Source organism: Megalobrama amblycephala, linkage group LG1 (assembly GCF_018812025.1).
Source record: "Megalobrama amblycephala isolate DHTTF-2021 linkage group LG1, ASM1881202v1, whole genome shotgun sequence".
Classification (NCBI taxonomy): Eukaryota; Metazoa; Chordata; class Actinopteri; order Cypriniformes; family Xenocyprididae; genus Megalobrama; species Megalobrama amblycephala.
In genome coordinates, this window is record NC_063044.1 from 70,975,284 (window position 1) to 70,993,596 (window position 18,313).

Sequence of the window (18,313 nt, forward strand, 5' to 3'; positions counted from 1 at the left end):
ACAGCAGTAATCCGATATTAATACGATTAAGACAATACTCTGATTAAGAAAGGACCATGTAAACAGCAATGTTTTATTACCTTAATCCGACTAAAGTCATACTCGAAGTAAACACAAATCGAATTAAGACAGGTGGAGTATTCCTATTTTAGTCGCGTTATTGGAGTGCATTGTAGACATGTACACACCTTAATCACACTATTAACGTCATGTGGGAGTTTTCGCCACATTTTGCCACAGGACACATAATACACACACGGCAGTGGTCAACCGTTTTGACGGCAAACAAGAGAGCAAGCGTCAAGCAAGAAGCCACAAATCAAATTCCTCTCACCTCTCTCATCCAGTACCTCTGAGTTTGTCGCGGTGGCATGAATAAAAGTTGCCGAATTAAAGTACAGGAGGCCTGTTGCTGGAGAATTTGTATCCACCGCTGTCTATTTACTGAGCCCCACACATGAGAGAGAAAATAAATAGTAGCCTGGGCTAAATCGTGCGAACGATTTACTAATTTGTTCCCTCTATGTATAAATCGAGGGAACGAATTAGTAAATCATGCACACAATTTATTTATTTATTCTTGCATGTCATGTGCGGGCTCCGTATATATATTTGCACGTATTGCATGTCAAATAATTAACTGCACTTGAAGCTTTCGTAAGATTAAAAATGAAAACACCCAAAACTGTATATGGCACGAACTGTGTGGTGATGATACGTGAAATTCTGTAGAGAACGTCGGACAGCGTGCTGTGGGGACGTAATGACGTTTGCCATTAATCGATCTATGTTCTATAACATGTAAAATGGGAACATGAATGGAATATTCTAAAAGCAACTCATGTAAACACCTTAATCATAATATTGTCTTATTCAGAATAAGGTCCGTAATTAGATTACTGCTGTCCATGTAAACGTAGCCATTGTGTCATCAACTGGAAATTCGCTGGGCAGGACTGGAGAAGAAAAATAGTGCATCCACAATTGCAACATAGTTCAGAAGAGAACAGGAATCAAAAATGATGGAGAAAGCATACTTTTGAGTTTACTCGTCTTGTTTTTGAATCGCTCTTTACACACTTCGACGACTGCACATTGTGCTCAGTACTGTGCGTTTTGCCACCTAGTGGACTCTTCTGTCCTGCTTGCACACGCACCGTCCGCGCGGTCTCTAAATTTGGCCTGCACGCGGACGGGGTGTGCGGCCAGCAGTGAGCCCTCTGCATTACGAAAATTACGTCATACAGATGGTGCACGAACGTGGACGTCCGAAGTATAGAGGGTATGCACGTGACGTCACCATCGACCATTATGACTGCGGTTACGCCCACTGAGTGGCACAGAGACTGAGCGGCAGCATTGGTTTTCAGCATGAATGCCGCGAAAAACACACAAAACTCTTCCAAACCGGGAAAGAGCTTTGTGATTGACTGTAAAAATAGCTTTGACACAAAACCTGAGGTGTATATTTAAAGACCGCCGAAAGCTACAGAAAAAGGAAGCAAATGGATCACTGCAATAGGTTGTTTGCAGTGCACATGATGTCACTGCTGCACGCGAAATGCGGCTGGAGGGCAGGGACTGACTTTTCTATATAGGAATCCTATCAAAATCTCAAAATTCGTATGTTTTGCATCGTTTATGGTTGCTCAAATCGATCAAACCGAGAACACAGAAGGTGTTTATATCGTTTACATAACTTATTCCATTTTTAACTTTAAAAGTTGTCACCTTTTATAGCGTTTTGCATCTGCTGATACTGAAATAAATATGGATACCTGCTTACCTTATTTGTTTTTGACTTGGTTAAATATTCACATTCTTCATATCGTTTGCAGGGAACAGAAGCTATTTTATCCCACTGAATGGTAATTTGATGTTTTCACTTCAGTTTTGTAGAATTCTGTTTACAGTGTTGATCTGGTTACCATGAGAACAGTGTCACGCGCTGCTGCTTCAGCCATCATATGGTAGAAAATGTCCAAATAAATGTTTAACAAGCTGAAAGAAGTCGATCCATTTTTTCCATCTATATTGTAGTTATATAAAATATTCACAGGCAGATTTGCTTTATGTATTTCTCCGGCGTATAAATCAGGCACATATAAATGTCAGGAAACACGACTCCTGGCTGCATGTCAATATCCATGGATTAGGTTTCTTTGACAAGCTGTAAGGAACACTTTTGAGCCCAACATTTAGTGTAATTGTTTGTTTTACTCGCGTTCAATTCGCAGTTCCCCCTATTAAATCCAGTCATGCAACAGGTTCTTTTACCACTCAGTCCAGCTGAGGGAGCGCGTTCTGGCGGGAAAGTGACGTCGATGCATACCCTCTATAGAGGGTATGTACGTGATGTCACCGTCGACCGTTACGACTGCGGTCACGCCCACTGAGTGGCAAAAGACTGAAGGGGCTCGCACACCGGACGCGAAGCTCAGCGCCTCGCCACGTCTTTAAAATTTGAACGCATTAAACTGTTATTAAACAGTGCATTGCACAGTTTAATAAGTTGTTTGTTGTTTCCCCACTGCAAACTTTATGTGGAATCTCTTTTGTACCATTTAAAGGGTTAGTTCACCCAAAAATCAAATTTCTCTCATTAATTACTCACCCTCATATCATCCCAAACCTTGTAAGACCTTCATTCATCTTCAGAACACAAATTAAGATATTTGTGATGTGTGGCTTAGATGCCCTCAGATTTCATCAAAAATGTTTCAATTTGTGTTCTGAAGATGAAAGAAGGTCTTGCGGGTTTGGAACGACATGAATGGTGAGTAATTGATGACAGAAATTTCATTTTTGGGTGAACTAAACCTTTAACAATAACAATAGCAACATTCCCAGATAACAGACCAACACTGAATCCTGCTGTAGATTTAGCAAGGTTTATTTGATATTGTTTCAGTGTTGATTAGATACAAGTGATTTAATTTAAGTTGAACAATTATTGATTTTAAGTCCATCTTGATCTTTTTTTTTTTTTTATCATTGAAATAACATTATTTTATGGTGCAAACCTGATGAAAATTCAATGTTAAGTTTCAAACTTGATTCATTTTTTAATTCAATGTTGGTCTGCTATCTGTAAAATTGTGTGTGTGTGTGTGTGTGGTGGGGTGGACAAACAGTCACCAACACCATAACTTCAAATAAGACCCTCAGAGCACATTCCTCACATTCCTCTACAAAAAGAATACTTCAACATGGCCTATCAAAAGATTTCAATCTGCTACCAAACAAGATAAAATCAACATACCTCGTCAAGCTCAAACCTGCCAGGTATGTGAATTTTTCTTCACCAATCTCTCTCTATACTTGACCCAGGTAGCAGACTAACACTGAACATTGTCAGTAGCTTTGAATATGTGACTTCACAGACAGTAACTGTAACCTCACAGATCTGTTTCTCCTTGTAATTAGCATGGATTCAGTGGGAGTGAATGCGATTGAAACAGCAGCTCTTGGGAGACCCTTCCAGCTCGGCATGCTGTATGACTGCAGAAAGGACGCGTTAATACCAGGTACCTAAATATTTTAAATACTGTTGTGATTTACTGAAAAAAAAAATTCTGATGTGAAATGTGATTCTAATAAATTCACTGTTGAGAGTTAAAACACATTTTTCCTATTACAGGTATTAGACTTTGGAACAAAGAACAGCTGCAGCAGAATATTTGCTCTTGTGCCCAAATTAATACAGGATTCAAAGTCACAGCTTCAGACTCCATTCAGGACAAATCTAAATTACTGAATATTGATGGTGGACTCAAACTGAGTCTTTTAGGTGATCTCGTCCATGTTAGTGGAGCAGCAAAATATCTCAATGACATTAAGAAGTCTTTCAAACAGCAGAGACTGACGCTACATTATCATTCAACCAGCAGGTTTGAAGAACTGACTGTAAATCATTTGCCTTCTGAAAATCTTCCTGACGATGGCAATGATACAGCCACACATGTAGTTACAGCAATACTGTATGGAGCAGACGCCTGCTTTGTGTTTGACAGAGAAGTTTCTTCAAATGAGGACCAAAAATCTGTAAACGGAGAAGTAAAAGTGGCCCTTGAGAAACTGCAGGGCATCATTTCAGTGGGTGCATATGCTTATCTAAATGTGAATCACAGTCAGCAAACTGCAGTCAGAAAATTCACTTGTACATTTTATGGTGACTTCCAGCTACCATCTAACCCAACCTCTTTTGAAGATGCATTGAAGGTTTTTGCTGATCTTCCAAAACTGCTGGGAGAAAAACAAGAACTAGCAGTTCCACTGAGAGTTTGGCTTTATCCTTTGGACAAACTTTATTCAAGAGCTTCAAAAATTCATAAAGAAATCAGCATGGATCTAATCATAAAGACTGAATCAGTGATTGAGAGTTTAAATACAGCCGAGATGAAATGGAGTGATTTTCTGAAAGATTTGCCGGCTCTGACGTTTGCTGCGTTTCATGATAAAATACAGAAAATGAAGCAAAACTGCTACATGTACAAGTTGAGACTCATGAAGAAACTCGGCTCTTTGCTGCCAAACATCCGTGGGAATGTGATCAAGGAAACTGCACTGAATGATCTTCTACAAGAACATGATGAATCTCCATTCAGAGGAAGTGACCTCACAGAATGGTTTAAAGAGAGAGAAAGAGAGTCTGAGATCATTAAAACAATCCTGAGACAGCTGAAAGACGTTGAGGTAAAAGACAACATTGATCTCATCAAGATGGATTTGGAGGTTGGGAATCTGGTCAGCTACACGTTCACATCATTGAACTGCTCAGATGTTCTTCTGCAACTAACAAACTGCCTATCTGAGTCCTTCAACACAAGGAGAAACTGATGTGACGAGCCCTGATTTCAAGCGAAAGTCTTGGCTAACTCCTGAGATCCAAAAGGCCATGAGGAGCAACTTGAAGATATTTAAGAACTTGATCAATTCAAACAGCTGTAAACACGACAGGTTCATTGTGTCATCAAGAGAAATGGAGAATCATCCTGGTTCCTGCATTATTCTGTACGGAAGTGAATGTGATGAAGCTGTTTGCTTTACTCCTCCATCCAAACCAGCCTGTCCGATCACTGAAGAGGTCAAAGGTCAGAATGTGGTTCTGAAGGTTCCTCCATCATGTCCTGCTACAGTGGAGCTCAGATTACTGTATAAAGTGAAGCAGGACACAGTCTGGACATCTGAACCTGTGCTGAAGGATCAACACACAGTTACTCTGACTGATCTGAGAGCAGGAACTGAGTATGAGATCAAATGTGCAGCTGTGGGGAAACTCAACTACACTGTAGACAGTGACGTGATCAGAGTCATCACAGAGGTATGATGATCATTCTTCAAATATCAGCTGACAATAAATACATTATGTAATTGAACAGAAATATTTGAACTTACTCTCTTATTGCCACTTCAATGATCAGTTGTTAATTATAATCAAGTGTGTTTTTCAGCAAAGTACAAATAACCTAGAAATTAAAGGTATAGTTCACACAAAAATGAAAATTCTTTCATTAATTACTCACCATCATATTTTTCCAAACCTAGAAGACTTTTGTTTGCCTTCAGAACACAAATGAAGATCTTTTTGATTAAATATGTCCCTTCATAGACAGCTATACTGACACTTTGATGTTTCGAAAAGTTCATAAAGAGATACAACTAATCAATATGAATTGAGTGGTTTAGTACACATTTTTTGAAGAGACATGATCACTTTATATAATGAACAATTTAAATTTAAGTTGAATTTAGGCTTTTATTCACATAGAAACATTAATCAACTCACATATTGGTTTGCCAATAAGCTGGTGTATGGTGGGCTTTCTGGTGCACTATGGTTGCCATCACATCATTCAGGTGGATGCTGCACAATAATGGTGGTTGAGAATATTCCCCTTTCCATGTAAAGCACTTTGAGTGCCAACAACAACAACGACAAAAAACGCTACATAAATGTAACGAAGTAACAAATTGTTACTATAACACAGTTTGTTGATAAGGGAGGAAGGAGGCGGGAATCAGCGAATGTTTAAACACTTTAATATCAAAATAAACACTGTTGGTTAAGGTAGGTTTTGAAGTTGGTATACTGGTTTGAGCTGGTTTATGCTGGTCAAGTAGCTCAGGACCAGCATGGTCCAGCATATGACCAGCATGGACCAGCATAGACCAACATAGGACCAGCTCAGGACCAGCATGGACCAGCATAGGACCAGCATAAACCAGCTCAAACCAGCATACCAGCTTCAAAACCTACCTTAACCAGCATATGCTGTTTTTTTCAGCAGGGAGTATACACATAAACAAAACATCATGTAAAGTCCAGGCCTGGTCCTCTCTCATCCTTCACCCATCACCACTCCTCCTTTTATGCTTCCGAAGCTCCTCCATGAGAGATACGAAACCGGTGTGGCACAAAGGTGATGCTCATTTTCAATCAAGCCACTGGCCTTGCTCCGTTCTCATGGCCCTCGGCCACAATTATAATTATTATTATTATTTGTGGTAAATGGAAGCTCAAGCATGTTCGCTTGACATGTGTGGTTCATTCTCATGTGTTACACAGCACGTTTGAGCTTCAGCAAGAACCAGAGGTTCATTCTCATGTGTTATGCAGCACGCTTCCACAAGAACCAATGAGGTTCATTCTTGTGTTATGCTGCATGTTTGCTCTTCCACAATAACCAATTCATTCTTGTGTTAGCACATTTGAGCTTTAGCAAGAACCAATGAGGTTCTTTCTGGTGTGTCATGCAGCACGCTTGAGATTCCCCAAGAACCAATGAGTTTCATTCTAGGGTTACACAGCAGGTTTGATCTTCCACAAGAACCAATGAGGTTCATTCTTGTGTTATGCTGCATGTTTGCTCTTCCACAATAACCAATTCATTCTTGTGTTAGCACATTTGAGCTTTAGCAAGAACCAATGAGGTTCTTTCTGGTGTGTCATGCAGCACGCTTGAGATTCCCCAAGAACCAATGAGTTTCATTCTAGGGTTACACAGCAGGTTTGATCTTCCACAAGAACCAATGATGCTTCATTCTTGTGTTACAAAGCAGTTTTGAGCTTCCGCAAGGACCAGTGAGGTTTATTTTTGCTTACTAAGCAGCACATTTGAGCTTCCACAAGAACCAGTAAGGTTCATTCTCATGTTACACAGCATGTTTTAGCTTCCTCAAAAATCAATGAGGTGCATTCTTGTGTGTTACGCTTGCAAGTTTGAACTTCAGCAAGAGGTTTGTTCTCATGTCAAGCAGGTTCGGTTGAGCTTCTGTTTATGTTCGCTGATCAGTGTTTATACAAACCCGATTCCAAAAAAGTTGGGACACTGTACAAATTGTGAACAAAAAAGGAATGCAATAATTTACAAATCTCATAAACGTATATTTTTTTCACAATAGAACATAAATAACATATCAAATGTTGAAAGTGAGACATTTTGAAATGTCATGCCAAATATTGGCTCATTCTGGATTTCATGAGAGCTACACATTCCAAAAAAGTTGGGACAGATAGCAATAAGAGGCCGGAAAAGTTAAATGTACATTTAAGGAACAGCTGGAGGACCAATTTGCAACTTATTAGGTCAATTGGCAACATGATTGGGTATAAAAAGAGACTCTCAGAGTGGCAGTGTCTCTCAGAAGTCAAGATGGCCAGAGGATCACCAATTTCCCCAATGCTGCAGGCGAAAAATAGTGGAGCAATATCAGAAAGGAGTTTCTCAGAGAAAAATTGCAAAGAGTTTGAAGTTATTATCATCTACAGTGCATGATATCATCCAAAAATTCAGAGAATCTGTAACAATCTCTGTGCATAAGGGTCAAGGCCGAAAAACCATACTGGATGCCCGTGATCTTCGGGCCCTTAGACGGCACTGCATCACATACAGGAATGCTACTGTAATGGAAATCACAACATGGGCTCAGGAATACTTCCAGAAAACATTGTTGGTGAACACAATCCACCGTGCCATTCGCCATTGCTGACTAAAACTCTATAGGTCAAAAAAGAAGCCATATCTAAACATTATCCAGAAGTGCAGACGTTTTCTCTGGGCCAAGGCTCATTTAAAATGGACTGTGGAAAATTGGAAAACTGTTCTGTGGTCAGACGAATCAAAATTTGAAGTTCTTTTTGGAAAACTGGGACACCATGTCATCCGGACTAAAGAGGGCAAGGACAACCCAAGTTGTTATCAGCGCTCAGTTCAGAAGCCTGCATCTCTGATGGTATGGGGTTGCATGAGTGCGTGTGGCATGGGCAGCTTACACATCTGGAAAGGCACCATCAATGCTGAAAGGTATATCCAAGTTCTAGAACAACATATGCTCCCATCCAGACGTCGGAAGACCTTGCATTTTCCAACATGACAATGCCAGACCACATACTGCATCAATTACAATATCATGGCTGCGTAGAAGAAGGATCCGGGTACTGAAATGGCCAGCCTGCAGTCCAGATCTTTCACCCATAGAAAACATTTGGCGCATCATAAAGAGGAAGATGCGACAAATAAGATGTTGTATTCTGAATAAAATATTGAAACTTCCACATCATTGCATTCTGTTTTTATTCACAATTTGTACAGTGTCCCAACTTTTTTTGGGATCGGGATTGTATTTGATTAAAAGCCTAAATTCAATCTGTTCATAATATAAAGCATGGAGTCTCTTCATAAAATGTGGACTAAACCACTCAATTCATGTGGAATTGTTTTATGATCTCTTATGAACTTTTTGAAGTGTCAAAGTGTCAGTCTATCGAAGGACAGAAAGCTCTCAGATTTCATCAAAAAGATCTTAATTTGTGTTCCGAAGATGAACGAAATTCTTACAGGTTTGGAACAACATGAGAGTAATGGCAGAATTTTCATTTTTGGGTGAACTATCACTTTATAGTTGAGTACTGGAATTTAATATTGGATTTAATAAATGTATCATTGTTTTGTCTATTAAACAGAGAAAAAACAAGGACATTGGAAAAGAGCAGAGCAGAGCAGAACAAAATATATCACCTATTTCACAGACTTCATCTTAAAGACAGGTACCACAATAAACTGAGAGCTGCAGATGTTCTTCAGATAACTGGACATTCATTACAGTCCCATGAGTATTGTACTGAACAGGAGCTGATTCAGACTTTCCTACAAAAACTACTGATGATGAACTACAGAGCAAGATTTATTATATCTAAAGAGAAAAATGAGGAAGATCACACACAACGAAAAGACAATCACTCATCTGAAGATGAAAGTGATATTTTTCATGAAATGTTTTTATCTAACTATGGAGCAAGCCAGTCTAAGGCCATTCACCCGATGGATGTTCAGATGGCCGTGTTTCATTGTGCCGATAGTTTCCTGAAGCAGCTGATGGTCACTAAACTGTCCCAGTGTCAGTACGCTCTGCCTCTGCTTCTTCCTGATCCATTCACACAACAGATTGAGTTTCCTCTCTGGACATTTAGAGAAATCACCAAGAGCTGGAAGATCAGAAACACCAACAATGAAATCATCAGTCAAACCCAGCCGATCTACAAAGCAGAAACTTCAATGGTGTCTTTCTTCAGGTTTGGCTCTGTGCCTTCATCCAAGTCTCAGCTGATGAACAGTCTGATCAATGAGAAACACAACACGTTCTTCCACAGGAACTGCCCAGGCAGCAGCAGAACCAGAGAACTGATGGATGGAGTGGTGGAGATCGCCTGGTTCTGCCCCTCTGGATCATATGATGATAAATTCACTGACTGTGTTGCATTCTGTAATCTACACGGTGATGCAGGAGACCATGAAAAACAGCTTCAGATCCTCACTGAAATGGCCTCAGTCAATGTTGTTCTTCTACCACAACTGGACAGGAATGACAAAAGTGCAGCAATAATACAAAACATGTACAGGAACTCAAAGCCACTCATTTGTCTTTTTACTGAGAATGAATCTGCTGTAACTGAAATAAAGAAAAGAAAATATAAGATTGGTCTGAAAAATAGAAATCAGTCAGTTGTATCTGAAGAACTCAGAAGAGCTATAAATGACTGTCTCTCAGAATCATCTTCCACTCTCAGACTTGAAGATGTGTCCAAACACTCAGATGTCAGAGTAGATGAGGAAGATGATGAAGACTGCAGGAGAGGAAGAGAAGCAGCACAGAAGATGATGAGTTTACTGGAGAAGAAAGATCTGACAGAAATCAAAGAATCAGTTCTGCCTCATCAGGGGAAACTGTGGCATCAGTGGCGTCAGAAGAACAAGGAACTACATCGACCTAAAGCAGATGAGATAGAAATGGACATCAGTAGAAAGAAAACAGAGTTGAAAAGAATTCGTCAGCATCAGTATGAATCTGACATAAGAGAGTTTATTAAGTTCTTCATTAAAGAAATTAACTCAGGTGCTGCCAATAAAAATATATATTTTCTCAAATGGCTCAGAATCCTCCTGGATGAATATACCTCAGGTGACCTTTCTTATCTAAATCACAAATATGATGAAAAGTGGTCAACAGTCTTAAAACTGAAAGAGAATTGTAATAAAATTGAACAACTTAAAGCTGAACAAACTGAACTTGAGAGAATATCTGAGAAGCTTCAAGCTGCAGCCTTTGGTTTGGAGCACATCATGAGGGAGATCGGTCAGATCTATGAATCATGTTCATCTGTGAAGAAGAACAAGAAAGACCTGCAGTTTGACTTCTCTTCTCTCCCGAGTCTTGCAGCAGAGATGATGATCTCTGGATTTCCACTGGAGCTGATGGATGGAGATGCTGCTCATGTTCCTGTGATCTGGATCTCTGCTGTTCTAGATGAACTCATCCAGAAACTGGGAGACCAGAGAGTCTTTGTGCTGTCAGTTTTAGGGCTTCAGAGCTCTGGGAAATCCACCATGCTGAATGCCATGTTTGGACTCCAGTTTGCCGTCAGTGCTGGCAGGTGCACCAGAGGAGCTTTCATGCAGCTGGTCAAAGTGTCAGACGAGATGAAAACACAGATGAACTTTGACTATATTCTGGTTGTTGACACTGAGGGTCTTCGTGCTCTAGACCTGGCTGGAAGATCAAGAAGACATCATGACATTGAATTGGCCACATTTGTTGTTGGTCTTGGAAATCTGACATTGATCAACATCTTTGGAGAAAACCCATCTGAGATGCAGGACATTCTTCACATTGTTGTTCAGGCCTTCATGAGGATGAAGAAGGTCAGACTGAATCCCAGCTGTGTGTTTGTGCATCAGAATGTTTCAGACATCACAGCTGTAGAGAAAAACATGGAGGAAAAGAGACGACTGCAGCAGACACTGGATAAGATGACTAAACTCGCTGCTGAAGATGAAGTTTGTGATGCAGAATGTTTCAGTGATGTCATTGCATTTGATGTACAGAATGATGTGAAGTATTTTGCTCATCTTTGGGAGGGAAACCCACCCATGGCACCACCAAACCCAGACTACTGTGAAAATATTCAAGACCTAAAGGAAACTATTATATCTTGTGCAGAAAAACCCCATGGAATGATGCTGATAGACTTAAAAGATCATATTAGAGATCTATGTGAGGCTTTACTGAAGGAACGATGTGTCTTCAGCTCCAGAACTGCTCTGGAGATTTCAGCCTACAGGAAACTGGAGACTGAATACAGCAAGTGGTCCTGGAGGCTTCGCAGTGCCATGATGGAAACTGAGAATAAACTACACAACAAAATAGAAAATGAAGCAATTTATAAGTTTGAAGAAACTGATCTTCAAAGAGAACTGAAGAAGACAAGTGAGGATGTGAAAAACTCAATGTCAGAATTCTTTGAGAAAGATGCTGATATATTGGTTCAGTGGAAAAAATCATTTGACGTAAAAATGAAAGAGATTCAGGAAAACATTGTGAGAGAAACAAAGAGGAAATTAAATGAGATTCTTCAGCAGCGAGACCTAAAGAAAAAGACTGATGATCAGAAGACACATCATGAAAACACTCTCTATGAAAAGAGCAAAGAACTTGCCTTAAAACTCAAAGACAAAACAACTGATGAACAAACACAGAAGAAAGAATTTGATTCATTTTGGAAAAAGAGTGTTGACAGGATTCTCTCAGACAGTCCTCAAATTAAAGACACTGACATAATGACAGATGTGAGAGAGATCCTCAAAAACATCTATAGAAGTTCTCTTGTATACAATTGCAGTGAGAGCTATGATATTTTTACTGTGACGACTTACTCTCAATATGTCATTTTCAGAAATTCCACAAAAACAGTTAAAGAAACATGTGGATTTGATCAAAGTCTTTCTCTAGAAGATGAAGCCCAAATAAGATCATTAGTCACAGATGTTGCTCAGCAGACAGACAGAATGATTCAGTCATTTAACATTTCAAAGATGGGCTACAACATCAGCTACATTCAACAACTCACAGGTTACATCAAGACAAGAGTAACAGAACATCAGAAAAGACAATTGAAATATGTGTTCAAGATTGATTTCTTCATGGATTTGGTTCTTTCTATCAGTAAAAGGGCAAACAAGATGATCACTGACCAACACAGACTCTTCAAAGAAGCCAATGATCCTAAGATATATGTAGAGAAGAAGAGAGAAGAGTACTATAGTGTTTTCCAGAAATACTGTCATGGAGCAACATCAGCTGCCATTTTTGGTGAGATCATCTGTCAGAAACTGAAAGAGCCCATTGAGCAGAGTGTCTACAAGAAGACTGCCAGAGATCTGACTGATGGAATGAGAACAAACTGTGAATCACTGAATGGAAACGGATCAAATCTGGAGAAACACATCCTGAAGACACTGGCAGATGAAGAGGACTTCAAAAAATACATGAACTACATTCATAATCCCAGAGATCATTTCAAGAGTTTCATCAGAGATGAAGTCAGTCAGTACATCACTGATAAGTTCAGTGTCAGTGTTTTACCCAAGATGAAGGAGAACATTGAACTCCTGCAGCAGAAGATCATGAAAGCAGTACATGAATCTACTGAACATGTTCAAGTGAACAGAGGAGATGTTGGTTTGTGGTTGAAGAGTTTCACACAGCAGATCTCAGATATGCTGATCTTCTCTGAAAAAGACCTCAATGGAGTGAAACATGATGATGTTGATGATTTAAACCTCCTAGAAGATGTGATAAGACAAGAGCTTCCTACTATAATATCAGACATCAGCAGAAGATTCAACACAGAGACATTTCCAGTAAATCTGGACTATAAATTTAGACCAGATGAGCTTCTGATTGATCACTTCTGTCAGTGTTGTTGGGTTCAGTGTCCGTTTCGTAAAGCCATCTGCACCAACACCATAAAAAAACATCATGGAGATAACAGTGCTCCTTTCCACATAGAGAGAGGAAATGGAAGGCATTTCCCACAAGCACAGTATCTCTGTGCTGTTATTTGCACAAAATTAGTGGCAAGTGATCAGGATTTCTATGTACCAGATGGAAGGTTCCCTTCTAGAGAATACAGAAGAGCAGGAGGAGTTTATGAAGACTTGAGCATCACCTCTGATCTCTCTGAACTGCCCTACTGGAAGTGGTTTGTCTGCAGATTTCAGAAAGATCTGGAAAAACACTACAGTAAAACATTTGAGGGGAGTTTTAAAATATCAGATGAATGGAGAAAATACTCAAAACAGAATGCTATTGAGTGTTTGGGTCAATGTATCTAATGGAGCAGATAGTGAATGAAAATCTCACTTTTCCTATTAGATTCTCCTCAGATCACAGTTAAAAAACGAGCTTCTATCACATATCAGCAAAAATCTGTACTCATCTACGCCTCACTCCATGGAGAACTAACAGAGTACACTGATACAAGAGCTTTGAAGACAATATTCAATCTTAAAGTGGAGCTACACAATTTTTTTTAGACATTTTTATTGAAAAAAATGTATGCAACATTTAACAAAAATTGTTATTGTGGAGCATTTTATAGCTTTCCTTTTTTTTCCCTTTAAGTTTGGATGTTAAATTATTTGTAGATATTCAAATTAATAAATGAGCTTAAAGTTATTGGGATTATAAAAGTAGAGTGTTTGTAGAAATACAAACAAAAGCTTAATTTAAAGCAACTTTATGTAATTTTGTGTATTTTATCAATATTACTGCCCCCTACAGTTAATGGGCAAGTTGTCATTCACTGGAATTCACTCTTGATTTACACCATATTTAATTCTTATGCATAATCGAAAAAAGTGTGCCATCAGAATGATTTTTACACTATGTCAAGGTAAACAACTTGTATAAAGTTGCTTTAATCAGATTTAAGCATAATCATATTTTAAACATATCATAAATGTTATTACATAATATTGTGATCATCAGTACATCTAATGATTCATGTGCTTGTATATAAATAAACCATGTATACAAAAACAACACCTCTGTCCTCTTGTAATATTGAAATCCTGGACAAATACTGCATGCAGGTCAACAGCCGAAAGACAAAATGCTCTGATCTCAGTTTTAAGAGATGAAACATTTAGTCTGTGAATTAACTGAAGAAAAAAAACAAAACAAAAACAGATTCACTTCAGACAGATTGAAAATATACTGCATCCATCTGTTTCTCAGGATTCTATCAGCATGGTTACTTCATGACATAAATGATATACAGTTGCTAGAAAAAGTATGTGAACCACTTGCAGAATCTGTGAAAAATGTTAAAATAAGAGAGATCTTACAAAATGCATGTTATTTTTTATTTAGTACTGTCCTGATTAAGATATTTTACATAAAATATGTTTACATATAATCCACAAGACAAAAAAGTAGCTGAATTTATTAAAATAACCCTGTTCAAAAGTATGTGAACCATTGATTCTTAATACTGTGTGGTTACCTGATGATCCACGACTGTTTTATTTTTTTTATTTTTTTTTTTTTTTGATGGTTGTTCATGAGTGTCTTGTTTGTCCTGAGCAGTTAAACTGAGCTCTGTTCTTCAGAAAAATCCTCCAGTTCCTGCAAATTATTTGGTTTTCCAGCATCTTCTGCATATTTGAACCCTTTCCAGCAGTGACTGTATGATTTTGAGATCCATCTTTTCACACTGAGGACAGCTGAGGGACTCAAACTCAACTATTAAAAAAGGTTCAAACATTCACTGATGCTCCAGAAGGAAACATGATGCATTAAGAGTCGGGGGTGAAAACTTTTGAACAGGATGAAGATGTCCAATTTTTTCTTATTTTATTGAAATATCATTGCTTTTCATTTAGTACTGCCCTTCAGAAGCAACAGAAGATGCTTGCATGTTTCCCGGAAGAAAAAAATAAGTACAATTTACCTTGATATTCAAATTCAAAAGTTTTCTTCCCCTGCAAGTGGTTCACATACTTTTTCTTACAATTGTATACTATTAATATTATGCAATAATTATAAACTTTATTCCCTTTACCTTTCTGGGCCTTTAAAGTGGTAATTATATTTCTGTATATGGAGGAGTCAGAGAGATCTCGGATTTCATCAAAAATATCTTAATTTCTGTTCAGAAGATGAACAAAGTTCTTGCTGGTTCGGAACGACATGAGGGTGAGTAAATGATGACAGAATTTTCATTTTTCATTGAACTAACCCTTTAATTAAGATCTGATTGGTGATATTAGTGAAGGTTTGTTTAGTGATATTAGCAAAGGACTGCTTCTGATACCAGATGGCCACTTTGCATAACCAAGATGAAGTATATTTGCTTGAAAGCAAGAAGGAGTCTTTATCATTTTGTAAGCTTCCGTCCATTGGTGATGTTCTCTCAGTATATCTTCAACGAATGGGGAAAAAGGGTATGGTGAAGCATGAAGCAGCAGTGCAGACCATGAAGGAGATCAACATTTTTTGGGAAAAGGCCCGCATTTCTTTTCATCCTGTAAACAAGCTCGAAGACCTTGTAGGAAAATGGACAGTCTTGAAGAAGGAGGTGAAGGAGCGAAACAACAGAAGAATGAAGAATAATTCAAGGAGACCTTGAATGCTTAAGATGATTAAGAGGGTGCAAGATTATTGTAGTTGAAGGACTTGTCTAATTGTCTAATTGTCATAAATATCTAGATCAGACTGCAATCAGTTCTCATCAGCAGCATTGTAATTTAACATTTTAAGACTAAAAACACTGTTCTTTTAATCTAATTCACCGTTTATTAATGGTCTTGTATAGTTATTAATTATGTGTGGTTATGGTCATTAAGACAGAATTTCAATTTTGTTGAGCACACCCTAAATGTAGTCCAATCAATAAATCGATTGAAATTCGGGAACCTCTCTGATTGGTGAATCACTCGGATTGTAATATCCATATGCTTTTTATGGACATAGATAGAGTGCCAGCCTTTTCAGTGCGGTGGTGGGAGTGGTTATTAAACCACTGCTGTAAAGTCAATTCATTTTTGCATTTTGCTTATAAATGGACAGGTTTGTAATTAAAATGAAAAATTCAATTAACACTAGCTTTTCTTCAATTAGTAGTGCTGCTGCTACTTTAAATGACCAGTCATTGTCAACATCATCATGTAATGACAACAGCAGCAGTGAGGCAAAAGAACTCGAACATAATATGTTATATATATATATATATTGAGAAACTAGGAAAAAAACAAATGTGTATCAGAAACACACTGTTAAAGGATTAGTTCAACTTTCAAATGAAAATTAACCCAAGCTTTACTCACCCTCAAGCCATCCTATGGTGTATTATGACTTAAAGCAATTTTTCCCAGATGCATTCATAATCATTACCTCTGCCAGTGCCCTGTGGCAAGCTTTTTGTGTGCACTGGAACGCTGATTAGGCAAATGTATGTATTAAACACATTCAGGCAAAGATCACTTGCTATGTGGGTTACACCATCTACAACATAATGCTCCAGGCAGACAGCAAATGTCAGTGGCACAAGATGCAATCCACTGTCACATTTTTAGTAGCACATGCAAATGAAAACTGGATGTGCCGGATGTGTCACTAATTATAGCGACACATGCCGATGGCTTCTGTACATAAGATGCCATGTCACTTAATGTTAATACCACCTCTCCATGAACAAGCAAAGAAACATTGATAAATGTATTTTCATCATTTAGTGTGGTTATGTGATGAGATTGTGGTTCCCAGCCTTTCTTTTCCAGAAGACCGGTAACTATTTACAGTATATTATATTTATATATTTCACATCACCTCATTACTCTGAACAAGCAAGCTGCATGCTGAGCTTTCGCTTGCGTTTCAAGTTGCCACAGTACATTGCTACTACAGTTTATCATTTACACGTCTTGCCAGTTTAAACATTTAAGCCATTTTTAACCATATCACATGAGCACCACTAAATCTTTTACCGAAGTTTTTTTTTTTTTCGTGTGGGTGTGTGATTTTTTTTTTAGAGTACATTGACAGAACACATTACTCTGGTACTATGATAGCGCAGGGAGCTCTGTGGAATGTATACCACATATCAAGTCCAACCAGTTTCTGAGTTTTTACTGTAATGAAGACGGAAGAAAATGCAGTTATATTAATGCAAAGAAGGCTGCAACACACTGACTTTTGTTTGAAAACTAATGACTGGAGCAGATCATCCAGGAAACCTTGTGAGTCTGTTCATACTGTTATTTCTTTGGAATATAGAAGCTTATATAATACGATTTTTGTTTAAAAAAATAAAGGGCTTGTATCAAGGGAGGAAATAACTTAATATCATACCAGTGACTGACTTGGCTCATATTACAATACATTTCTGAAGATTTAAGCAATATTCAGCAGTTTACTGTGTAGAAAACTGAAGTTGTTTGTCTGAGATGTTTTTTCTTATACGTATCTAACAGGAAAATCAGTGAAGTTCAGCAGGATTCTACACAAGTAAAGACAACCATCAACTTCTAAACAGTGAGTTTTTAGTACAATAATCAGGGGTTGAAATTACCCTTTTCACTCACAGCGAATTTGGCTACTAATACCGACCATTCTGAACTTGCTGTGGTGTGGACAGTGCTATTTAGAACCATTTTTATAACTTTATAGTTATCGTTCTTGGTGTGAACAGGCATTTAGGTCTGAGCAATCTAATATTTAGGAGCCCAAGATAAAAATTGTTTTTGTTCACTCATTTTAATAATTTTTGGTGTAATCGCAATCAGACAATTTTTTATTTATTTATTTTTATCCTATCGTGGATTTATTGTAGAGGGCTGCATTGGGTTTGGGCTCCCGCGGGACCCAACGCAAATCTCGCGGGAGCGGGCGGTTTTACCTTTGCTGCGGGCGCGGGCGGAGTGGGCGGTCAGAAAACTTTGCGGGAGACCCGCGGGAAACGGTGGGATTTGGC

At 38.4% G+C, this 18,313-nt stretch overlaps 1 protein-coding gene across 1 annotated transcript; it reads left to right on the forward strand.

Moving 5' to 3' along the window:
• Positions 1–4,897: 4,897 nt before the first annotated feature.
• LOC125277501 (interferon-induced very large GTPase 1-like) lies at positions 4,898–14,359 on the forward strand. Its single transcript, XM_048205950.1, has 3 exons — positions 4,898–5,323; positions 6,385–6,422; positions 8,966–14,359. The coding sequence occupies exons 1-3, from the start codon at positions 4,898–4,900 to the stop codon at positions 13,671–13,673; spliced, it is 5,172 nt and encodes a 1,723-aa protein (XP_048061907.1). The 3' UTR covers positions 13,674–14,359.
• Positions 14,360–18,313: the final 3,954 nt, after the last annotated feature.